The sequence below is a fragment of the Parasteatoda tepidariorum genome, chromosome 3 (assembly GCF_982258835.1).
Source record: "Parasteatoda tepidariorum strain Cologne lab strain chromosome 3, Ptep-v5.0, whole genome shotgun sequence".
Lineage (NCBI taxonomy): Eukaryota > Metazoa > Arthropoda > Arachnida > Araneae > Theridiidae > Parasteatoda > Parasteatoda tepidariorum.
In genome coordinates, this window is record NC_141757.1 from 51,713,868 (window position 1) to 51,741,230 (window position 27,363).

The 27,363-nt window shown below is 27.9% G+C and overlaps 1 protein-coding gene across 7 annotated transcripts in view; it reads left to right on the forward strand.

Moving 5' to 3' along the window:
• The first annotated feature begins 2,414 nt into the window (after positions 1–2,414).
• The window catches only part of LOC107452690 (putative sodium/potassium-transporting ATPase subunit beta-3), a 39,575-nt gene continuing 14,626 nt past the window's right edge, over positions 2,415–27,363 (forward strand). The window contains exons 1-2 of one of the 7 annotated variants that reach the window (XM_043043698.3): positions 2,415–2,596; positions 24,380–24,498. In XM_043043698.3, coding sequence (XP_042899632.1) covers positions 24,396–24,498 — 103 coding nt within the window. In that variant the 5' untranslated portion in view covers positions 2,415–2,596; positions 24,380–24,395. Of the gene's footprint in view, positions 2,597–7,669; positions 7,778–7,854; positions 7,952–8,049; positions 8,127–15,263; positions 15,564–24,379; positions 24,499–27,363 lie in introns of those variants that run through there. The other 6 variants (XM_087159307.1, XM_043043702.3, XM_071179389.2 and 3 more) reach the window with 6 other exon arrangements.

Here is a 27,363-nt window from a genome sequence, read left to right on the forward strand (position 1 = left end):
TATTTTCATATTTTTCTTCATTTGCTGATTAAAATGAAAATTTCATAATACTTTAGTGTTCTTGTGTATTTACATTAAAGCCCTAAAAACAGGGTTAAGTGCTTGTTCATGTTTGGATGATGCGTAGTCTTGTGTACTAGCTATTTTTTTTTCCTTACCGTGAAAAAACATACTATCCCAGCTATTGGAGTAATTAAAACTATTTACGGAATGAAAAAATTGGAACCTTTTAAATTTTTTTAATGTAAATGTTTTTTTAAACCTACAAATGAGTGTACGATATATTTAAAAAAAAAAAAGGAAAACGGCGGTTTTGTGATGCTTTATACCATATTGGAAGATCTTTACGTCATTTATTCGATTTTAATTAATCTCACTTTATTCAGCAGCTAATTTTTTTAATTCTGAAACATCTTTAAAAAACAAGAAACAAAGTTTTAAAAAAGGAGAATAATGTAATTAAAAAATAAATTCCATTCTCAAAATGAATAAAAACAAGAAAATTATTACTACTAAATAAATAAAATGTATATAGAATGAACGAATTATCAGCAAATATAATTTTCATAATAAATTACAAGCTTATAACTAAAGAGAAAGCTATCGGTTTTTAAAGCGTTCCCCATATCAGTTCTTCAGAAGGACAGAGAGAGAGAAAAAGATTTTCAAAAGGGGGCAAGACCTCCCACCGAGAAGATTAGTGAACTTGGGGGTGGAAGTTGCCTTCCTCCCTTACTCAAAGGTAGAAAGTGACTTGTGTTTCAAAGGCAATATTACAAAAAGTAATAAAGATAAAAAAAATTAACCTACATTTTCGTGGATAGGAAAGATTGAAAAAATTATTAGTATTTTTTTTTAATTGATCACTCCGATTCTTGAACAAGAAAAATCGATTCAAAGTATGACAAGCCCGCCATAGACTTTACATGTTAAAAGCAGAATTGAGGAGTCTGCTTGGTGCAACACTTTTCTCCCGGCAACCACGATTCATGACCCTGATTTTCTGCTCTTTTGAGCGCGCCCCGTGTTCTTTGTTCGCCAAGGAAGGAACACTCAGAAGTTTAAAAATTAGTCTACCAGAGTCTTAACAAAAATATTTTGAGATAGAAAATTCATGTGAATGTAAGTTTTTTTGGATCTCATTTACACTGAATAATGGAAAGGATTGGAATATGTCTGGAAAAAAAAATACGTTATCAAACTTTACAATTATAAGAAAAATGCTTTAGTGCCGAAGTTTTTTTTTTTTATTTATCTTTTTAATTTTGATATTTTTACTTTATGTATCAGTACTCATTATTACCAACACCAAAAATGATAAAATGATCGATAAATTATTGAGAGAGACCACTTATGACATTGAGTTTAACGAAAATATTTAAGTTGCGTAAATAAATTAGAGCTAGAGTTACTTTACTTGTATTTTATGTCTAAATCTAGATATATGAAAATAACAAACAAAATAACGGAATAACAATGCGAATCGAAAGAGCAGGGATGGTGCTATAGTGGTTTGGCGCATGCGAAGTTAGTGATCGCAACTCGAAAACAGAATAAGATAGGAGAAAGTGAATTACAAAGTATTTGCACAGTATCGATTAAGTATAGATACAGAAAGGTACCTTAAAGAGATTATTCCAAAGAACAAAAGACTTAAAGCATATATTTAATTGTTCGCAATTTTTCTACCCATGGTATGGTTTGGAACCCTTGCTTTATAACTTTGTCTTTAGCTTTTTCCACCGTATCTCGAACTTTTTTCGAGATAGTAAAGCGGAACGATTACTCAGTGATTTTTCACCAGATGATGCTGCAAACGGTTATATTCTATCAGATATCCACTTTACTGTATACTTCGATGCTTTATTTATTTATTTTTGTAACCATAACTTCAGCCGTTTGGCAATTAATTTGGTGGGTTTGGACTTTAGTGGACACCCTGTGTAACATTAATTATTCATTTTCTGCGTGGATTCATTGGTCCCCCTGTTAGGTAAACTAAGAGACAGCATCAAAGTAATTATATTTAAAACAAACAGCTTAATATGAAAATTCTAATGTACTCATTAAATTACGTATAAAGTATCATGTTTGTATCTATTATATAACAATTCAATGAATTCCTTAAACAGGTGATGCTTTATTGTTCCATGACATCCTGAAAAAATGCCTGAAATAGTAAGAATCAGTAGCGTAACCGGCTTTTGTATCCGTAATTCAATATCTTTTTAATTGAGTTTTGCATCGTCATTTAAACTTTATGCCCATGAAAATATTTGTTATTAATGATCAGAGCATTCAAAACAAACAGCAAGTCATTGGAAAAGAAAAGTTTTGAAATTATCGTTTGCGTTTCCCGTCTACCATGTTGTAATCGAAAAAGGAATAAAAAGAATTCAAAAAATCCCAAATGCGTGTCATAAGCTTACTATCGCATCATCATCCGCACAAATCCGTAACCCGTTTACTGCGCATGTCTCGGAAAAAAACACTCTTATTTTTTTTTTCATCCTGTAAACACCAAATTCGATCTTCTAATTCCTTAGAATAGAGATGGAAATTAACTGAATTTGTTTGTAAATAACTTCTTTTACAGGTAAGCATTGGTTATTGTTATATTTTAAGCTGAAAAAGTTTAAAAAGAATTGTTTTCGCAGAATAAAAAACTATTTTCAAAATTAATAATTATCGAAGAAAATTTAGCAAAACTTTTTAAAATTTATATTACTTATATTTCAAGCGCATTTGAAGTAATAATAAATAAATAAATAGATACATTTAGCAAAAATTGATTATAATTATCTGTACTTTTTAAATTGATAAAATAATTTTAATTTGCCAATACCTTTAATTATTTAAAAAAAACAAAAAACATATTTCAGATAAATAAGGTTTATTTCAATTTACTTCCAAAGTTCTTACATTTTTATTTGATTCTTCATATTTGAGTTCTTCAGTTTTATAATATTATTTCATATTTGTCAATCTATATTTTGTCGATGAAAAAAAAAATCACGATTTATTGCTGTGTCATTTAGACTTTAGCAATAATATTTTTATTTTATGCATAAATTTAAATTTGTTTGTGTATCATTATTACCTTTATTTGTATTTTTATTACACGTGTATTTTTGCTGCTATTATTTAATATTGGCATTTTGAACATTTGAACTTTAGTCGATATAAAGATTTAGAACATTTTTCAGAAAACTGTTACCATACTACCGATGCTAGCATACTTCTCCAAAACAAATTAAAATAATTTTTTAATGTGAGGTCGAGTTATAAGAAAAATCTTTGTCCAAAAAAAATAGGATGGAAGGAAAACTGTGCAGGTTATGCACTATGGAATTTTTACAAATAACAATGTGCAATAAGTTAGTAAGATTTATTTATCACCGATAATCATCAGTCGATCCGTATCGAATTTGTGGCCATATCAATATTCAATTCTGTATCTTTGTAATTTTGAGCCAAACACAGAAGACAGGGGAACTTCTGAGTAAAACATTGGAACAATTGAAGGAAACTAACCAGCGTTTAGTTACACATTCTTCACATGATCGACGGCTAGGACTCTAACACATGATCATAATGAAGATATTTTTTTTAAAAAATTCATCAGTCATCGTCGGGATTCGAACCTGAGTCGCCTAATATCCCTTGAATCAAACTTACTTTAAATATAAAGTATTCGAAGCAGGATGGCTTAGAGTAGAGCTTAGCGACTCATTCAAGTTCAAAACACGATGATGCCTGATTGATTTGAATATTATTGTTACCAGGCGCCGAACAATTACAAAACTACTGACAAAATTTACTTTGAGAGAGTCTCACTGATGTCGGGTTAACCACTGGAGTGTTTCAGGCCTTTCTTCTCAGGATCAGTTTTACTCAATAATTTTTCAAAAATCTATACTTTTTTTCTTATGAGCCAGATTCAAGTTCACAAACTTCCTAAGTCTGGAATTAAAAGTTGTATATTCACTGTATAGATTGGCAGATCCAAATAAAAATTAATTTAAGTGAATACAGCTTTAAATTTTTTTTTAAAAAAAAAGTCTCAATAGTTTTTTGGAAAATCAATAAACAAAACTAATGAAAAGGATTTAGTTTTTCACTTTCGCTATATAAGGAAGTAATTTTAGTTATTTGATATTTTGTAGTCTTGATTCATTATTTGATTGTTGTAATTTGTGGAGAAAAAAATTAAGGTTTCTCTTGTGGATTGAACCACGGTGTGAATAAAGAGATTAGTTATAATATGAAGATTTTATTTTTACTACAGTATCGACAAATTTATTTTAAGAATATAATTGATGGATATTAAGAGATATTAATTAATCTAACCTTAATTTTTATTTATTGAATATTTTTTGATTCATTCATTTCATTTAATTTTTAAAAGAATATGCGAGGAAACTAGTTTTTTTTTCTTCATGTGACTAATGCTCTGATATTATTATTTCAATTGTTATCAACCTTAAAAAAAATTGTACAGCATTTTACCTTGCGTCTTTTCCCTCCCCTCCCTCTATTAAAACTTATCTAACGTATTTAACAGATTCCAATATATTTATCGAACTGATGTTCAACAGATTCTTTTATATTTATCTAACATTTTCCAACGGCTTAATTAGTGCTCCACAATATGAAGTTATTGTATTTATTTATTAAGTTATGAAGTTATTTGTATTATTAACAGATTAAGTTATGAAGTTATTTGTATTATTAACAGATTAAGTTATGAAGTTATTTGTATTATTAACAGATTAAGTTGTGAAGTTATTTAATAAGTCATGAAGTTATTGTTTATTTATTAAGTTATTTGTATTTATTTTTTAAAAATCGGGTAAAAATTTAAAAGAAATTTCAAAATGTGCTAAGTGATAACAGATTAAAAAATTTAAAAAAAATTTTAAAGCATATTTTTAAAAAGGTAGAAAGATTTCTAAAAGGCAAAGAAATAAAATATTTCCCTCTCTATATGTAGAAAAGCTTTTTTGTTTTTTAATGGATTAAGTTTAAACTTTATTTTTACAATCAATTTACGTGTGTGAAAAAGAATTTTAGATTATCTTTTAATAGGTATAAAAATAACAGAAATTGTAATTTTTTGCAATCATAATTTTAAAGAGAATGATTCATAAATAATAATAATGAAATAATGTATTACATTTTTACCAGTAAAAATGTTCTTAAAAGAAATGTACCAAGTACTTTTAAGAGTAAAGTGATAAAAAAAAATTCTGAATTAAGTGAAAACAAAATTTAAAACTGTCTGAATGTTTACTAACTGCAAGAATCGCAGTTCATAATATGTTTACGTGTAATTTTTAAAATATTTTGAAAGCGTTATCTTTGTAATTTCTATATAAATTTCACAATAACCAACCATTTATGAAGTATAAAGAATATACCATAGCAAAGACTATACTATATCAGTGAAATATTTTAAAACGTCGAAATAAATTCTTTTAGTTCTCACTAAGCATTTCCGTTAAATGAAAAATATTTATTTCAAAATATTTTAAACTCAGTTTCAAAATATCTTGACTCCTTCTAAGGTTCTAGGACGATATAATTGTTTTCTTTGTTCTCCAAATTATCACAAAGTAAGTTACCAATATTATTCTCCAAATTAAGTTTTGAAATTTCGTAGACTGAACAGAAGCATTTATTCTTTAAATTATTTATTTTGTAGCCTAATAACTTGGATAATTTACTGTGTAAGATCACGATGCAAATTAATTTTATTAATGTATTTATTTATACCTTTCTTTATGCGTTAGAGCTCACCATATTTCAAAGGAAAAGTAAAAATTTGTTAAAGAGAGAATTAAAACTAAAAAAAAAGTTTTACGCTTAAAACTGTATAAAAACTATATTTTAAGTATAACGAAAAGTTGGTCAGTCTGCCAGTGATCATAAAGTCGAATACGAATTTTATAAAAGAAAAAAGTTTCCTGTGAAAAACCGTTAATAATTTTACTCTATCGTTTAAAGCCTGATAATTTTGTTACCTTCTTTAATAACTTACGATGCCAATTAATTTTATTAATTGAACTTCATGCATACTTTTTTTAAGATATTCGACTGGTTTAAACGCAATTTTAAAAATAAAAAAAAAGATGGCTTAACTAAAATTTAAAATTTTTGTTTGGTGAGCAAGGGAAGGGTCTTAAAATTGCAAGTAAAGTTTTAAAATTTTTTTGAAATTTTTTTTCAAAATAAGGGCAAATTTGAACTTAAAAACTACAAACTTTTCACGTCACGCTAACAGCTCTACAACAAATTGTAATGCATAAATTTATAAATAATATTTTTTCCAGATCAATAAAGTGATTACTTGTGTTCTTAACTAAAACTATAAAAGCATTTAAAAAAAAACTATGAAATAGAACTAAATATGTTGCTTAAAACTAAATTTTTAAAGAAAAACTCTAAATATTCTTACTTAAAGCTTGATAGAAATTACAAATTCAAACTTAGACCTTGGCTTTTGGTTCAAAACATCGACAAAATCTACATACAAACTTTCAAAGAATTCTACAGACTTTTTTTGTATTGTAATGTATGTGAGCGAAATTTTTTTTTCAAAACCAACGTTCTTCAGAAAATTCTGAAATGTAAGAAAAATCTGTCAACAAAAACCCGTGTTTGTGACCCGTGTTCGAATCTGAGCGATGGCAGGTGAATGAGAAATCCGCACCCGACTCGTACCGACCACAATGACGTAAAATATACTCAGTGATAGACAGAACATGGGTTAGAGTCCCTTTTGCGTCAGGTTTACTGTGAGAAGTTATCGTGGCTTTCTTCTCCAATTAACGTAAATGGGGTTAGTTCCATAAAACAATCATCCACAAAGGTAAATTTCTTCCAATACTTGATTCAGTAATTCCCTTTACTTCTGGATTGGGTCGACTGTTCACATACATTAATGGTTATTAATATATATATATATATATATATATATATATATATATATATATATATATATATATATATATATATATATATATATATATATATATATATATATAAATGGAAGTTTTCATCGAAATTGCCGATTTTACTCAGTCGGGTACCATAATAAACGATAGAACTAATATTAAAAACATTAAAAGCAATGATTAATAACTAACTATTTTTTTAATTTCACATTTTATGATAGTATAATTCTATTAAATTTTATTATTTTATTTTATTTTATTTTTATTACCTTTTTTATATTTTTACTCTCAAGTTACAAAAGAATTGCTTATTTTAATGATTTCGATATAGTTATCGTGTAATTAATCGTATGAAGCAGTCTCTCGCGTTACAACATTTGTTGCACTTCACCTGTAAACTAGCAAACATTCATCACTCCTTGTCATGATTGTCAGTCAGGCTTTATGTAATTTATACGAGTTGACTATTTATGACTCTTAGCATAGTATTGATGGAGCTCAAGTATCAGGATTTCATATTATATGCGTAATTTCTAAAATTTAATTTGAAACATTGATTTATTTGCTTAAACGCGTACGGTGTGTAATCATAACAGCGCTTGGTCTGAAGCGAAACTTCTCATTCGAACTGATTAAGTTAAGATAGATAAATTGATAGTTTATTTTGCTGGAGCTCAGAGGCTCAAATTTATGTTTTTTGCTTAATATTTGAATTCAAACTTGAAAAATTTATTGAATTGTTTGAAAACGTATGATCTGTTATAAGAACAGTGTTTGGTCTGAAGTGAAACATTTCACTGAAGTATGTTCAGTTTAAATAGGTAAATTGATAGTTTATTTTGCTGGAGCTCAGTGGCTCAGATTTATATTTTGTGCTTAATTTTGGAAATTTAACTTGAAAAATTATTTAATTGTTTGAAAACGTATGGTCTGTTATAAGAACAGTGTTTAGTCTGAAGTGAAACATTTCACTCAAGTATGTTCAGTTTAAATAGGTAAATTGATAGTTTATTTTGCTGGAGCTCAGTGGCTCAAATTTATATTTTGTGCCTTATTTTGGAAATTTGACTTGAAAAATTTATTGAATTGTTTGAAAACGTATGGTCTGTCATAAGAACAGTGTTTGGTCTGAAGTGAAACATTTAACTGAAGTATGTTCAGTTGAAATAGGTAAATTGATAGTTTATTTTGCTGGAGCTCAGTGGCTCAAACTTATATTTTGTGCTTAATTTTGGAAATTTAACTTGAAAAAATTATTTAATTGTTTGAAAACGTATGGTCTGTTATAAGAACAGTGTTCGGTCTGAAGTGAAACATTTCATTCAAGTTGGTTCAAATAGTCTATAGGCAAGTTTTCAAGATAATCCATAGGCTGTAAGTCGATGGAGCATAGTGGCTTAGTATTACATACCGTGCGTAATTCTTTAGATTCTTATATATAACGTTACATACGTTATTTGAAAGCATACGGTGTCTAAGCATAGCAGCTTTTAGCTTTAAACAAAACGTTTCATTCAAGGTAGTTCAGGTAAGATAATTTATTGGTAAATTAGTAATATATTTTGATGGAGCTCAATGGCTGAATTCTGTGCGTAATTGAAAGTATAGTTTAATTTAAGGTAGTTCAGTTAAGATTGTCTGTAGGTACATTAATTTATTTTGATGAAGTATAATGGCATAATTTGATGTTCTGCAGCATATTTTTTTCAATGAACTTGAAAATTTGATTCATTCGTTTGAAGGCGCATGGTGTATAATAATAGTGTATGATCTGAAGCGAAACGTTTTATTCAAAGTAATATAGTTACGACAACACTTTGGGGAATTTTGTTGTTGTTGTTTTCTGTTGTATGAAACCTTTTAACGTATTTTTAATTTTTTAACGTTGCTGATTTCAAATCCGCAATCGGTTTCTCTCTCTCCAAGTTTCAGTTTTATTTAAATGACGTTTTTAGTCTATATTTTGTCGAAATGTACTACTTTAAAAACGTTATATACAACAAGGAGTTGCATAAACATCACGACAAACTTCTAAGGGACTTAAGCACATCATCAGGATTGAAATTGTATAGAACTCATGCCTAGAATTTTCTTAAAACGCAGGTAAAGACCATTTCTTATTGTGATTTGTTTCTTCGCTTGTATCTGAACATGTCATAATAGAGAAGCGCTCTGCAATTTTAATCTTGTTGATGTGCCTTAACTCCCCTAGAAGTTTGTTGCAGCATTTACGCTACTCCTTGCTATATAAAACGTATTTAAAAATGTACATTTAATAAAAAAATAGACGAAAATGTTCTTAAAAACTGCAGCTTTAGGAGCAAAAGTAATTTCAGATTTGAAGTTCCCACACCCGAATTAGACAAGATCAAGTATTTGTATAAATGCAACAAACATTTTTTCTCCAGTGCAATTAATCAAATTAAGATAATCTATTGATAAATTAGTTTCTTATTTTTATAGAACTGAGTGACTCGTTTTTGTATTGTGTGAGCTTTTTTTAAAATTTAACTTTAAAATTTGATTTATTTGTGTGAAATAGTACAATCTGTAATCATAATGAACGTTAAAACCGCTGGCTGTCTGAAGAAGAAATCTTCATTCAAGGTGATTTTTTACTTTTTTTTTCAGTTAGAATAATCTAAGGACGCACTAACGACCTGAATAGTTAACTCTTACATTAAATACTGTAACTTTAACTAAATTACGCAAGCATTCAAGCGTACAAAATTACGCAAACCAAGTTTAAAATATTTTTTAGAACAAGTTTGAACATAGAGTTTTCCTATACTCATGAAGAAATAGCTTTAAAGTTCTTTTTTTATAATTCTCCGATATTTAAATCATTATTTTTGTCTGCGTCACTAAAATGAAATAATGGGAGATCAGTATTTTGATTATTTGTTGCAAATCAAAAGTTACAACATTCGAAACTAGCATAAAAAAAGAATTAGTAGATTAATGGAGAGACGGGACCTCAAAAGTCCATTCGGTTATTTTCTTCAACTAATCTACGGATTTCAACACAAATGACGCCCCAGGAATATGGACTTATAAATATTAACATGCAATCACGTAACGAAGATAGTAATGGAATTTGAAGTACTCCATTCAGAATGTTAATGAACAAGAAGTTATTTTGGGTTACTAGTTATCAGTAGAACTATTAGAATAACTAGAATTATCCATATTATACCGACCGTCTGCATACCTATTAAAACTATAACGTGGGTTTGACATTACTTTGACACCGCATATTTATTAACTGTACATATTATATAGTTCATACATAACAGGGGGGTGACATACCTTGTTAGGAAGAGTACCACTTTTATCAGACAAAAAAAAAAAAAAAAAAGAAAAAAAAAATATTATGCATAACACTTTCCGCTTTTTCAACTCATTGCAACATATAAAAAGTTTTTTCTTTTCTTTTTAAAAATGTGTTATTTATAGACTGATTATGGGATTGTTACATAAATAGAGCCTTTTTCTTGTAAGTTTGAATAGTAGGGGTTTAAAAAATATTGAAACAAAGAAGAAAAAAGTACCAACTTAAATTTTATTGTTGAAAAACAATTATAAAGATCCTGTAAGTTAGGTTATATATAGAATAAAAATTATCAGTTAATCTTGAACAATATTTGATTTGATTTTATTCATATTAGGAAACATTTATTCTCTATTATGTTTAAATATAATATTTATTAATATAATATTTAAATATGAAATTTTAAATATTATATTACTGTAATACATTAAAAATAATCGTTAAGGTTTGCAAAATTACTTGCTTGTACAATTTTTTAAAATATAATGTTATTTCAGCAGTAATAAGGCTTTTACGGATTCCTCAATGCGACTTTTTTTGTTAAAAATTTTTGTTTTTATAAATCTTCGTGTGGCGCTGTCTTCAATCTGTGGCACGTATGCTGCGAGTTGAGCATCCATGATATAAAATAATGTCTACATTTATAGTATAGGGTCCTATACAATAAATTCAGGCATATCCTATGAGATACAACATAATTATACTATCGTAATTGAATATCCACTTAAAAACGAAATATTTCTTTAACCAAACAAATATCCTTTTAAGTTCTCTATCTTTTAAACACGCTCACTGTTAATGCATTATTTATTTATTGAAAAAGAAAATCATTCTGCAGAGCTAGTTTGACGACTCTACCTGAGTTCCAACTCAATTACAGACACCTTTTAACCGCTTTGACATCATTATATTGTCTGCAAGCAATGCATTATAGTGTATATCTCATTAAAATGTAATATCACTTTGCTTATATGAAACTTTTTTTAGTGATTATTTCGTTTTTGTTGTAATACTTATTTTTGCGTTTTAATACATATTTTGAGCTGTGCATGGTAAATTAACCAAATATATGGATCTAAATGTTTGCATGGTATATGAAGTATAGCTCTTTCTTGAAAGGCGGTCACGACGTCTTCTTCAATTTTTATTCGTTTACTTAAATCCATATACGGCGAAACAAGAAAAAAGCGAAATTAATAATAAGATGCATAAACTTTCGACCGCTCTCGTGACTAAACGATTGGGACCATATTTTCCAAATTGTTGCCCCCCCCCCCACTAATGTTTGGTAATCAAAAATCCAAAGCCATCAAAAAAAGTCATACTTAATCAGAAAAAATATGTTTTTTGTCTCTGATTCTGCACATTAAATAATAGTTTTGAGAACGAGGTTTTGAGAACGGTTTTGAGAACGAGGAAACAGGATTACTAAAACAAAAGTTATTCTGAGTAATGCCGTTTGTTTGGTTCACTGTGAAATTGATACAATTTCTTTTGCGGGTTATTTTTAAATAATTTTTTCATTAAAATGGAGGACTGTTTAACGAGAAATGCGATGAGGCTGTCGTAGATTTATGTGCAGTAACCAGAAAAAAATACCCTCTAAGCAAAGTATAAATTTCAATAATCATATTTTTCCGTTACTTTCCTAAATGCCAGTCTACATTAAGTTTATTAAATACTTAAATATCCGCATAATAACATCTTTTCTAGATATTAGTAATTAAAATGCATGACTCATTTAAATTTTTACTAACTCGAAATTATTTGCCGGATTCCATTTGAATTTTATATTTTGTGATTTAAATTTAAATAGCTTTAAAAAATGTAAAAATATAAAGGTTTAATTTTTTTTAACTAATAATAAATAAAATAATAAAAATTAGAAATTACTAAAAATATTTTTTGCTTGAAATTACCTTTGAATTACCTGTAAGTGAATTTTATTATTGTGGACAAAAACCTCTTAATTAGTTAACAACATCGCGAGTCGTGTCAAAACATACAAAAAGTGAAATTAACATTAAGGGATCTAAATTTTCTGCTGTTTTCCTATCTATTGGGATCATATTTTTGCCCTTCTTTGACCTTGCTACCTTCTTTCATATTTTAACTGTCAAAATTTTTTTATCCACCCTAAACAACGCCTGCTATATTCAAAGAAATTTTTTTCTGTCTGAGTTTGCTAGCACTTAGACGTGATAACTAGCACTAATCTATTGGCATATTCGAGGTTAATTCTTTGAATCAATTAGACTGGAACTTGATACGTAAAAATTCGATTATCGGAGCAAGAGTTATTCGTGTTGATTCTAATGAAAGTTGTCTTCCATGAAAAAGTAATGTAAAAAAGTTTTTAACTGCCTCTGCAACCGTAAAATTTCTCACTACTACATAATGAGCTTTTAGATTTCAGTAGTCTATATATATAAAATGAATGTGTGTCTGTCTGTGTTTGTGTCCTTTATAGACTCCTTAACCATCCGACAAAAGGCGATGAAATTTGCCTCGCAGATAGTTTCAAGCACGAGGAAAGTCACTGTCAACATTAGAACATTCTACGACAAATCGTTCTTGCAGGATGAGCGAAAAACGAAATGGAATTGTCTGATTAGTTAAGCTTTAGCCATTGTTTTAAATTTAGCGATTCAATTTTCACATATTTTAAAGATAACATCGGTGATAATTGCTAAATTATAGCTCTGTTTGAACAAAAATTAGTTTATTGATTGCACGTATTTGAATATTGAATTATTTTATATTTGCTATGTCAGATAAATTCAATGAGCAACATGATGTGGTAACACGCGAGGGCTACTTCACCAAATTTATACTTTAAAAGTTGTCTGATACCAGGTATTTTTTTTAATTATATTTCTTTTAAAACATTTTTCTAAATAACTATTTATTTAAAATCAACGATAATTGAACAGAAAAAAATATTTATGTATTTAAAGGCAAAATTAATGTGAATGTTGTATTTATTTGTTTAGGTGAAACGTAAAAAAATCTCCACATTATTATTGATGCCAATATGCTTAATGATTTTAAATAATAAATGCATATTGAAATAAAAGAAATAAGTTTTGTACTAGAAAGCAAAAGCAATGGAATTAATCTATTTATTTGTCTAGAAGAACCGTAAGAAATCGTCATATTATCATTGGCGACAATGATGCCTAATTAATGTTGGTAATTTGTTAATTGACATAAGAAACTGATCAAAATTATAGCAAAAATATTGGAGAAAAGATACTTATTCATTTTGATTCGACATATTAATATTGACACTATATTAATACTGATAATATGTATTAATTAAAATAAAATAATATAAGCTATGTGCTAAAAAGCAAAGTTAAAGGAGAAAAGGTTAATAAAAAATTTGCTTAGGAAAACCGTAGAAAATTACTATTTACAAATGATGCTTAATTCATATGTATCCCTGACGGTAGTATGTACTACTGGTGTTATAATAATTGGTGCAATTTTGATAAGAATTCTACAACAGGTTTTCCGTGGTTTCAGAAAATATTTCTCCTGTGGTAGCAGAGATAGTTTATTAATATTTTAATGAATGAGAACAAAAGAACTTTGTTCTTCCACTACTAAATATTTTAATAGTAAGTAAAAGGTTAGATAGAGAAATGGCCATTATTCCAATCTAGGTATAAAATATTGTAATGATATATTTCGTGATGATTAAAACAGAACCAATACTAAGCAGTTAAATACCAATACTTTAGAACGGCCCCTTGAAAAGGATACGTACCGGAGAAAATCATTTGATAATGGTAAATTTTGACTATCATGGTTTGGCCGCCAGTAATAGCATCATGCCAAGTGAGGCTAAATACATTTTATCTTTATTCTAATGGGATGAACTACAAAAAAACAAGTTTTACTTACTTCGATAACGTAAAGCCACCGTAAAGGGCAACAAATAATATTAAATAAAAAAATGAAATTATTTTAGCTGTATTAATTGAAAAACTTAGGGGAAGAAGCAGGTAAGTGACATTTTCAGAATGAAGAAAACAGTTGTATCCGAACTGTTTTATTACCAATTTAATAGAAGACGGGACTAATAATTCTTCGCTTTATTGTTCTTAATTTTAAATAAAGCCTAACTACCTAAAAAATAAAACCTTATTGCCTAATTTGAAATAAAAAATCATACTAGCATACTAAAAATTTATGTGATTAGTTGTGTTAAGATTTAAAGAAAGGCAAAACCAGTGATTCATTAATTCCCCTAAAATATCCCTTACCTGGTTCTTAAATCAAGCTCTTTAATTGTGTCGGTATATGCTTTTCAGTTATGAGCGAGATTTCGTACTGTTTCTTTATTCTGATTTATTGATTCTTTACTTATTTTTCATTCAACCCGTGCGAAGAACGGGCATTCAGCTAGTAAGTTATAAATATTAGAACCTATGCTTGTTAGTATAAATATAAATTTATGAGAAGGCAATTTTATAATTGAACATTAAATTATAAAAATGTAATATTATAATTGAATGGTTGAATTGCACTTATTGTAACATTCCGTCTGTGCCAATGTGACCGCTATGAAAAGATTGCCGCTCTTTGGAGTTGACATTAAATGAATTGTTCAAAAAATAAAAATGAATAGATCATAAACAGTACATAGCGACGAAAATAAACGGTTAATTTACCCCATATTTAATATCGTACGATGAGCGTTTGAAGAAAGCATTTATTTATATCAGTCTGTTCTTCCATTTTAATACAAAATAAAAATTCATAATAAAATCAACAGCTTTATGATACACTCTGTCGTTCAGTATTGTGAACAAAAATCTGTTAACTGCATATAGGCGGAATCCAGCTGTCAATGATTGTGTTTCGTAAGAATGCTTAAAAATTGTTAGTTTACAATGGATGGAATGTGATAAGGAAAATACGTTTAGTGATGATTATTTAAAATTATCCCACTTTTGAGACGGAGAAGTAAAAAAAGTTGACTTAAACATACCTCGAAATGTAATTCGTGCTTACAACGATAAGCTTCGGAAATCAGGGCTAAGACGTTCTATTAATGTAAATGCTATGAAATACATTCGGTTTCATTTTTGAGAGGTAATCGTTGTTTAGAGGTGCGGTCTTTAAAGGAAATTTGAATGTTTTTTAATTGAATGTTGAATTGTACTTGTAAGTATGAAATATTATAATATGGTGTTGAATTAAAAAGAATATAAGATAATAATTGAGTTTTAAGGTATCTGACTGAAGTGAAAATATACAATTTCGATGTAAGTTTCGAATGTTTTTACTGTCTATCTATTTATGAACTTCTCTTCATTAGCTTTTTAAGTATCCTTAAATTGAAAATTAATGTTATGATTTCCAATAATTTTTTTTTATGTAAAATTAATTGTTTCAGTATTTTTTGACAGTTACATACTTTTAATGCATTTTCATAGAGTAACATTGATTTTGAGAAAATCTCTTTACACCAACATAGAATATTTTTTTTTAATGGAATTATCTGAAACTTCGCATACAGATGTTATATAATGTGAACAATGTTTTGAATTAAAAGCTAATTCTTAAGTTTAAATTTATTATTTTTATCCTGCTTTTAAGTAGTAATGTTTAAAGAATCAATATTGAACGATAGTTATTTTTATTTCATTAAATATTTGAAATTTCTTAAAGATTTTAGTTCAAAACATAGGTAACCATATTATTGATCGGGAAGAAATTTTTTTGTCGATATTTATGAATTATTTTTTTGTTGTAGAGTTGCAAATCATAAATAAAATGATTGTAGTTTTTATACTCAAATTTGCATTCATTTTGAAAAATATTTTATAGAATTTTAAAGTTTACTTCAGATTTATAATTTCAGGATCCCTCTTACCGAAAATAAAACTAAAATTTTACTTAATGCTGTTTTTTATTTTTTTAAAAAAATGTGTCTAACCCAGTCGGACACCTTATGAATGCATTAGTTCTTATTAAAAATTTGAACAAACGTAAAGCTCAATAGAGTGACATAAGAATATTGTGCCATTAAAATTGAGTATTGAACTATAAGAAGTTAATAAAATAGTTTAGTGTCATTTTCTACTGAGGAATGTAATATATTATAATTGAGTGCTATTTTATTCTTGTAAGAATGTAATATTGTAATTGTAGATTAAAATATTCTAGAAGTCTAAGAATGTAATATCATAATCGGGAAGTGAATTAGAAGAGTATTATTGAGTATTGCTTTGAAGACTGTACTCAAACTCAATAGAAGTATGGGACATAAAAGACATAAGACTTAACGGAAATATAAACTATTACGGTCAATAAAGTGACATAAGATTATTGAGCAATTAAATTGAGTATTGAATAATCGGATTATAATACTATTATTATAATTAAGTATTGAATATTATAAATATAATATAGGTGAGAATTTGAACTACAATAAATTAATATTATAATTGAGTGTTAAATTGTTACGTAAATTAAATTGATACGTAAGAATGTAATATTATAATTGTGTTATTGAATTATAAGAAATATTACACTTGAGTATTCATTTTTAAGAATGTAATAGTTCTTAATATAAATGTGAGACATAAGTGACATAAGGAGCAACTCAAACGTACTCAATAAAGTGACATAAGCATACTGGGTCATTGTAACTGAGTATTGAGTTATAACAATTTATTATTATAATTGTGTTAAATTATACTTGTAACGTAAGAATGTAATACTATAATTGGTTATTGAATTATAACAAATACCATATTTGAGTTTTAATTTTCCATATTAGTTCTTAACAGGAACATGAGACATAAGACTCAATAGAGTCACATAAGAATACTGGATCATTATAATTGAGCAAAAAAAGAAAATGCAACAATATTATTATTATTAAGTCTTGCATTTCATAAATGTAATATTTTATTATTGAGAATTATGAATATGAAATAACTATAAAAGGTATTCAATTATAAGGAGATAATATAATTATAAGAATTGGATTCTGAATTCATTTCTCTTTAAGAAAACATTCATAAGTTTAAAAAAGCCGTGGAAGTTTTTGTATATTGTCTTTTTTCTTGTACTTTAATTAAAACTTTTAGGATAAACAAGAGAAGCGAAAATAGATCTCTTAAACTGTATTTTGTTGGTGTAAATATTTTCAATCATGTTGTAATTTAACATACGTTATTGTTTAGAATTATTTTTACAAATAATAATATTACGCAAAAAATTAAAATAAATTTAATAAGATATTTCGCGCATCTTTCCTTGGGAGACAGGAAAATGAGATAAATGCTGTCATATAATAATAGATAGGTTATTTCTGCCAATTATTTCTCAATGTGAAGTTGATGAAATTATAGAATGTTATTGTCTTATTTATCGTTGTCTTCATTCAATAGAATAGATTTTCTATTATTTATATCCTTTTCATGCATGTATTTTATGATTATTATGCATAAGATATGAATTATTGTGGAACCTAAAAAAAAACCAATGATTCAATGCTATTGGAACTTTTTAGTGGTTGCAATATACAAAAACTATTGTTGAAAGATTTGAGTTTCCACAAAATGATGAAAGGCTTTTAGTTACTTTTATATTATTAATGTTATCAATAGGAAAAAGACCAAAATTGTTATTGCTAAAATTGTTATTGTTGTATAAAATTTTAAGTATAACTGTTTTAATAGTTATGTTTTTGATAAGCAAAGAAATATTTAATATTTTTTTGAATTTTTGATATTATTTGTACTATTTACGATTATTTTTTCATGGCTCTTTTTGACAAGTTAAATCTAAAGTTAAATCAAGTTAAATTAAGTTAAATCTAAAACATTTTCAGAACTGCCTTCAAAAGAAAGAAAAAAGTGCATTTTTTAAAATTTCCATATGAGAATACACATTAAAAAAAGGCTATTTAAAAAAAATCAAATTACAATTTTATTTATTTTATGCGTTTTTCAGTCATGTATCGTGTTAAGAATTTTTTTACTTATTTATAATGTAACCTATATAGTTAAAAAGTATGTAGCACAGAGAAACATAATATCGGGCAAATGAGCTGAAACTTAAATATGGTGGACCAAAACATCCATCTGTGTTTGTAGCAAATCTGTACCATTTTATGCATCAAATTTGCGCTGATTTTTCTGATAGTGCAATAGTGCCTTTTAATGAACTTGACGGGATCATAAATTTTGGGACTGATAGAGAATGCCCATGAATGCCATCGACGTAACCACATTGTGAAAAAGGGTTTCATAATATTGAGCAAAAATTTTCCAAAATAGCTCCGAAACAAATAAATCGTATTTCCCGGTGCATAAACCAGCTTTTAAAACACCCCAAAAAAATTTTAAAAAAATCAGGGGTCAATTTATATTCCAGTAATAAAGTTGAACATTCGTTGATCATGAAATATCAATAAATCACAAACAATGAGATAGATATAAATAACTCTGTGTCAATTTAATTCTTTCAAAATTTATTTTAATATGTCATATACAATTAGTATGCTATATATATGCTTATTTAATATGTTATATACGATAAATTATTCAAGAGTATTTCAAAAAATATTATAAAATTAAAACTTTTAAAACATGCCATAAAGCTAAAAATTTAAAGATTCCAGAATATCAGATGTAGGGCCGGGATAGCCTAGTTGGCAGGACACTGGGCCCATGTCCAAGATTTCGTGGGTTCGATCCCAGGCCGGCCGAAAACTCCCCGTGTAATAAAATGGTGACTGACGCTGATTAAATCTGTCGAGTCTCGAAGTCCTCCATGTTCCCATAACAAATCAATACCTCTGGGGGTGCTGATCCGGGAGTTCCCTTGTCTTCTGGATTGGTTCAAAATTACAAGGCTACGAAGTTGAACATTAGTAGTATTAAACCCGCAGTTCAACGACGGATATGAAATAGAATATCAGATGTGTCGGAACCAATAACGTTAGCAATGTCGTCACACAGACAATGAATTGAATGGAAAATTTTGTAGACTTCATATCTTATTTTTCTTTTTTTATTTCAGAAATTTTTATGTTTGGTTTTTTTTAGTTATCGACTTATACACCCGTCATATCAGAATCTTGCTGTCTCGTATTCAAAGATAGGGGGTCGATTTATACACCGGGATATACGGAATTTGAAAATCCCTTGTATTCAAAACACCCATCTTATTTTTCTTTTTTTATTTCAGAAATTTTTATGTTTGGTTTTTTTTTAGTTATCGACTTATACACCCGTCATATCAGAATCTTGCTGTCTCGTATTCAAAGATAGGGGGTCGATTTATACACCGGGATATACGGAATTTGAAAATCCCTTGTATTCAAAACACCCATTTCTGAGCAAAATGCATAGCCTCAAAAGTTAATTGGAGGAAGAAATGTTATTCCTGATGTTATTATATGGATGTTATTATATGATGTTATTATATTCCTGTCATTATATGGAGAGAGAAGTTATTCCTGATGATTATTTCTCCGAGATAGTTGTTAAGATACTCTAACCACTCCATCCACCGCTGCAATCACGAATTTTAATGGTACAAAGGGTGACAATTTGGAAAATGTGATTCCGATAGCTTAGTCAGGTGGTAAATTTAATTGCTTATTTCACTACATAGAAACTTTTATGAGAATGGAATGTATGACACGATGTGTCATTGCTTCGACACCTGTATAAAGCTTCCTAATTCTCCCTGAACTGGTGTGTACACGCTGGGTCCTTAGTTCGAATCCTGCAGGCAGTGAACGAACATTTCTCCCTCCGTGTCACTTTTGAAACAATGCATTTAGCTCAAAAATGAGTAGGGTAAACTAACCAGTGAAAGAACACTTAAGTTTCGCTTGCCTTTTAAAAAATCATATTAATTTCAAAATTCGTAATTTTAGTTAAATGACAGTGTCAACAAATTTGTTACTAACTGCAAATTATGTAAAAAAAATTGTAGGGAACTTACATAGTATTGTTTTAAAGTTTTGGATAATAAAACGTAACTTCAATAACTATATTTTAAATTCTCTTTTTCACAGTGAGAAAAATAAAACTATTACATGCAATTAATTCCACTTCAAACATATAAATACAAATACTCACCTTACAATTTTTTCAAAGAAACAATGTGTTGCAGAGATAATAACAAATTCAAAAATTTTTCCAGAGAAGTCTATTTGACCAGGTAATCCAAAACATTGCTAGATGACTTCCTATTGTTTGGCAGTAAGCTATTGTTACCAATCAAATTCTTATTTTTAATCAATATATATGAAATGTTCCCTCACCGGGTAGTGTTCCATCACTGGTTGGTTTACCCTATATGCTGTTTCAATTTTGAATACATGGGATTTTCTAATTGATTCTTTTTGTTTCGGAGCTATTTTGATACATTTTTGCTCAATTTTGAGAAAGTTCATGAGTTTGAAAAAGTGACATGCAATATATAGACATTCGAATATTAATTGCTGTAATAAAAGTTTTTAAATCTGTAACTAACATCGACTAAAATAAGAACAAAAACTCGAATTTTTCAGTGCGCATCATATATGCTGTTTCAGATGTGATGATAAAAATAAATAAAAACTACCATTGTTTACCATACCGGATTTAATATTCAAAATTAGAAGGCTAGAAATCATTTTAAAACTATAAATATCCATTTTTAGAGAAAAGTATCTATTTTCATGGGAAAGTAGCTAAGAGATTTGTTTCATGTATGCATCATATTTCGTAGGCGAAATTATCCTTTTTTTAGTGAAAAATCTCTTTTTGACATTAGATAGTAATTAATACAATAATTTTCTGTGTGAATCATATTTTGTAGATGAAATTATCCTTTTTTTGTGATAAGTATCCGTTTTCCATTCGAAAGTAATTAATACTAGTGATACTATTTTTTTTTTTCGGTGAGCATTATTTTTTTTTTAAATTCACATATTTATTTCTGTTTATTTTGAATAAATTTAATAGTAATGGCACAATTGTTTTGTGTGCAATATATCTGATATGACCGCAGATTATTGCCATTGTCTCAAAATAGCACAAACTTAAGTCTTTTCAATAAATACAACCTCTTAAATTCATCCTTGAAAACTAATAGTTAAAGTTTTAAGTACGAGTAAGTTAAGCCTTATGACAATTTCCTTCTCAACCAATGATCAGCAATTATGTCGGTTGCCATGTAAATCTATAGAAATGTCCTTGCTTAGTATGATGAATCTTTCAGATTTAGTTTTCCTAGTTTTCAGAAAGCATCGTCCCATGTCAAAGGGCAGATTTATACTGACGTGTGCGGCTGCACGCATTATAATTCTTTTGTCTTTTCCATTAATTCGTCTGTTGCGATTCGTGTGTATCAGATGGAAACTCGTTAGCGTGTCGATCTAAAACAAAGAATGGTTTTTGGGTTATTCGAAAATTATAAATTGATAAACGGAAATAAGAATCATATATTTTTTTTCTGGATGTTTAGGCAATATTTTACTTTCTTTGCAAAAGGGAAAATAAACCTGTTTTTCCCCGTTTCGTTTTAGGTTATTTAAAAACGTTTTTAATTGGTAATTTAATGCCTGCAAAGTTTGCATCGTTTTTTGTAATCATTTTAAAAAAAAGATATGCATTATGTTTATTGAGTGATTGTAAGTAGTAAAATATCCACATTTATATCACAAATCAATACTTCCAACTACATTGCAAAGTTTTTATAAACTATCTTTTGTGTATGTGAGGGTAGAATCTTGCAATCGAAGTTTTGAACACTTTCCAACTAGCTAGAGTACTGGCTATAGCCGAATTGTTGCTCCGTGCCTCATGGAAATGCGAATTTCAATTGTTTATTGACCGCTACAAGTAGAAGTTATCTCCATGCATTATTACGAATGGGAATTAATTGTCACTCGAAATTTCGATCATATTCCGACGAGCTAAAATGCTCAAATATCAACTGCTGCTTTGTTTTTAGGGTAAATTTAAGCTGAAATTTTATCTAAATTTTATCCTATATTCTCTCGAATAAAATTTTAGATCGATTACAGTGATAAACAAACTGAGAGGCACAGAAATAAATAGAAAGCAGCAAAATAAAATTTAAAAAATTTAAAACTACTTCCTTCAACTAGACTTTAAAGAAATTTTTTTCCAAATCTAAAAAATTAAAATGAAAAAAAAAAAAAAAAAAAAAAAATTAAAGCGAATGGTATGTTACTTTCGTAATAAATTCCCCTCTCCACCGAAAATTTCCGTTGTGCCATATCAAAGCAATTCTCTCTTAATTTTTTGTTTTATGTCTGACAAAAATGATATTATTTTCTCCCTTTTTACAGTCAAAAAAAATTTTCATTTTATTTTACCACTTTGTCTTTTTTTAATTTTATGATAGTTTGTAACTTTTTTCAACAATTAGAACTTGTATTGGCTCTAGGTATAGAGTTCCAGTTGAAAATGAGCTCTCTAGTTATTCGGAAAGTTGTCAGAATTTTGATTGGCGATAAAATCAGTATGTAGCCGTTAAGAAACGATTGAAACTTGTATTTTAATCTGGTTCATAGCTACAGATGAACCTGAGAACAATATTTAGCCTGAAAGAGATCAGAATTTTAACTGCTGATAAAATAGAAGATAAAGTGTTGCCAGGAAACGAAACGATTGTAACTTGCATTGCTGTCAGTTCGAAAGCTAATTTGTCGAAAAGTGATCAAAATTTTGGTTGTAAGATTTCATTTTCACAGACTCAAAAGCGAATTAACCAAAATATTCCAAAAAAATAGGAAAAAGTTCACATTTTTTCGAGTATACGAGCTTTTTCAAACTAATGCCTTTACTAATAAAATTTACTCTTTTCACAGCTTAATAAAGCACTCGTGTAATTTAATTTTAAAAGCTGAGACGGAATAAAAAAGATAAAATTATAGAATTTAAATATTTCATCTTATTTCGAGTCGTTTTGAGTTCAAACACGTCCTCATTCATCTCTAACAATCCGCGATTCACATTTGTCACCTTTAGAAGTCAAACAAATTTTAATACATTACGAACGAGCACAGATTACACTTTAGTATCATAAACACGATTTTTAAACCTGAATAAATAGAATCAGGTGCAGAAAATTGAAAAAAAAAATTAGTTCGTTGGAGAGACATAAAAGTATTCAAATAATCTCTGCATACTTAATATACTAAAGCTGAGCAAGATTTGGAGAATCAAGGCTGTTTTTTTTCCTTAAATTTCAAATGCAGAAAATTACTACTTGCATGTTTTCCATAAGAAATCTAATAAAACCAGCTTTTAAATTGATCACGACTTATAAAATTATTAATTATCTTAAAAGCATTTTTGCTTATTCTCTTTTATTGAAAAAATTACATTGATAAATAGAAAATATTTTGTGTAATCGATTTTAAAAATGGGAAATTTCCCGATATTATTTTTAATGTAATATTTCATTATCATGTCAAATAATACTGTATATGGAGGTTTTCCTTAAAAAATTAAAACTTCGATTTATTTGTTCGCATACTTTCTAAAAGCAATTTAATAAAATTAAATTGCTCCCAACTTATAATTTACTATCTAAAAATGTCGTGGTTTGCTTTATTAAAAAAACATTTAAGTGTAAATCAGAAAATGTTTTTGCCATTGATTTCTGGTAAATATTTTGGAATTGTTTTCTAATTTAATATTTTGTTGACGAGTAAAATAATTCGACATATTAAGATAACTTTTTAAATTAAAAAAAACAAAAAAAAAAAAAAAAAAAAAGATTCTTTTCAACAGTCTTGAATCTTATTTTATATTGTGAAAAAGTTTCAGCATTCTGAATTTAACATTTTCTAAGAAAAGATGCCTCAAACATTAACACTTCAGCCAAACATTAACACTTCAGCATCGAAGCTGCTGGATTGAATCAACTGCATTGATAATAAAATACTAACCAATCTTTATTGGATGTAAACTGTATCTGAATCGTTCACTTAAAACTACAATTTAAGCGTTGCACTTTTTAAAAATATTGTTTCACTCAATATTTGCTGTTTGAGTTATAATGTAATAATTTGCTTTTTATCTTTAATTTTTAGACTCTAGGAAAGAGAGATGTCTCAAATAAAGAATTACCCGAATACCCCTCAAGTCAATTTACCTCAGCCGCATGTGACCATTCCAGACACAAGATCTGACAAATGCCGATGCTCGGGTTGTGAGTATGTTTTATTTAATGCTTCTGTATTCTACCTTCATATTTGTAGAGTTTTTCTAGAAGTAAACAAGACATTTAATAGCAAATGTTTTGAAAAAAAAAACTTTGCTTGTCAGGAGTTTAAGTTAAAATTTTTTAAAAAAATGTCTACATTAAGGTAGGTTTGGTTTTTTTTTTTTTTTTTAATAATAAAAACTGTTCTAAAGAAACCTTAAATATTTTTCATTTCTGGTTGAAAAAGAAAACTTGTATTTCACTTCGTAAATTTGTAATTTTAAATTTAACTTTGAAGAAGAAAAAAAAACTGTTTCGTGAAACAAAATATTAAAATCATAAACTAATTAAAAATTTGATTATCGAAATAGAATCAATATTATTTAAATATTTGTAGAACCGTGGCATACATATTGGTTCCAAGATTCGTCAGCAGTAGACAAGGAATATTTTTAAAGTCAGCATTGTTAATCAAAATGAATTTCAAAAAGGATCGAAAGAAATTCCTCATAGATCGGTTCGGGAGTAAATGATCTAATTTTCTAATGATCTAGTTTTCTAATGATCTAGTTTTCTAATGATCTAGTTTTCTAGTTCTTTATTTACACTCTTTTGCATGGTGATTATAACTCCCAATTTTTCGTCTAGATGTATAAAGTTCAAACCCATACAAATCCAATGGTTAGCAATTTGGCAATCGCAATATTTCGATGGCAAATTATGATCAGAAATGGATAAGTTTAAAAGTTGTCAAAAATTTTAAAAACCGCCACTAAATACGTGACAGATTGATTGTCTTACTAGGCTTGTTTATTTAATAGTTCAAGATGTGTTAGTGATTGATGCCGAAATTGCGCGCATAAACTAACATCGTTCTATCTCGTTAAAAAAAATTGAATTTAACGACGACTACAGATATAAAATTGTTTAAATTTTTATTAAAGTTCAAACTCGATTTCGGCCTTTTTGTCCAGTTTATCAAATGCCAGAAATTCAGTTTAAAAAAAAAATTAAGTTCAAAATTGCTACTTTTTTGCGAAGAGCTGTCACGAATTCTAATATTGTAGATTTGATAATAGCAACATAATGAACTGGACAGCCAGTTCTGTTCTGATGACCAAAACGGTAAATTAACATAACCAAGAAATGACCCAACAAAGCTCAAAATATTGTTCAACAGCGAAAGCGCGTTGTTCGTTCGTGAAGCTCGCCATTTTCAATGACTCTGGTTCATCTGCCTTTTGACTTTCTTATCTCGTTTTTTTTTTTTTCGTTGGCAACATTTTATAACACAAAAGGTGCTTGATGTAAATTTTGGGATACTCTTTTTAATAAAAAGATGTTATTTTCTTCCATTCGGAAGTAAACTTTCTTTCTTTTAAAAGTTAAATCCATATAATTGCACAAACTCCTTTTTTTTATTAGTATAATTAAATACCTGTAATCTGAATGGATACAAGGTAACAAAGATTAGTGCTATTCTTCTTATTGGAATCACATACCTAGACTAGAGATAAATTAAAGAGGAAAGTGATTTAAAAATTTCGGACATTCCGCAGTGAATCGGCAGAAAATCTGATTTATTTTATTTCCTACCTTGAATCGTTCGAGTTGTACAAATTGTTTTTTATACTTCCTCTTTCTTTCAAAGATGAAAATTTCTTATTAAAATATGTTCGCTATATGTGCTAGTAGTCGAAATCACAGACAAAAAAATTTTATCGTTGCTTTTCTTTTTTATGATTTATTTGTTGAGTTACAATTTAACATTTAGTTGAATTGAATTGAAAGTATGGTTTAATCACACCAAGTCAAAAAAGGACATGCTGCGCCAAACATGCGGTTTTTTTTAGCATTTAGTTAGCAATATAATATTTCTTTGTTAGCTGTTAATTGTATGACTAGTTTTAACACGCTTTTTATTTCATTCACTTGTAAAACGCATTTTTCTCCAGGTAGCAACAAAAATAAAGAACGAAAAACAGCTGTCATTTAAAATTATAATAAATAAATTTTATTATAATTTTATGATTCGGTAAATTTATTTTTTATTTTAAATAAATTTTATTATTTATTTTAGTCAAGTGTTATTATTTATTTTTAATAAATTTTATTATTTAGTAAATTTTATTATTTATTTTAAATAAAGCGAAATCAGTTGAATAGTTCCTAAGATATATAATTTTAAATATACGACTTTTTTAAAACTCGATTTCTCAGGAGCTATTTAACCGATTTCGTTCAAACTTTGTATTCTGCCATGTAAAATTAAGTTCTTTAAAATTACGTAAAAAACTTTATACCTTACTGCTCAAATTTTTTCGACTATTTTAATAGTAAAAAAGTAAATATGTACTAATAATATTATTAAATAATAAAGGATTAAATAATAAAAAATATGTACTGAAAGTTAATTTTTGTATGAAGTTATCTTTGGATAAAAGAATTTTATATTTGTGAGCAAGAATTATATAATTATATTAAACAGCAAATTATGATATAGCGAAATACGCAAAATAAAAATAATAATAATAAAAATAGTAAATAAATAAATGAAATTTACATTAAGTAGTCAAAACTTTGGACCGCTCTCCTGATCAAACTATTGGGACCATATTTCGCAGATTGAGGCTACCCCTACATTTTTGGAATCTGGAATCCAAATCAGTAAAGAAATGGTATGTTTATTCAGGGAAAGTACGTTTTTGTGTCTGACTTCGTTATTTAAAATATTGTCTGCACTTATTAATTATCATATTTGAGATCACTCCCTAAAGCATTAAGATTGAGTCCTAGAAGGTGAAAGTCCAATCATTAGATCAAAAGTTATTCAGGATGGTCCGTTTTTTTTCCCGCACTGTACATCTAGCA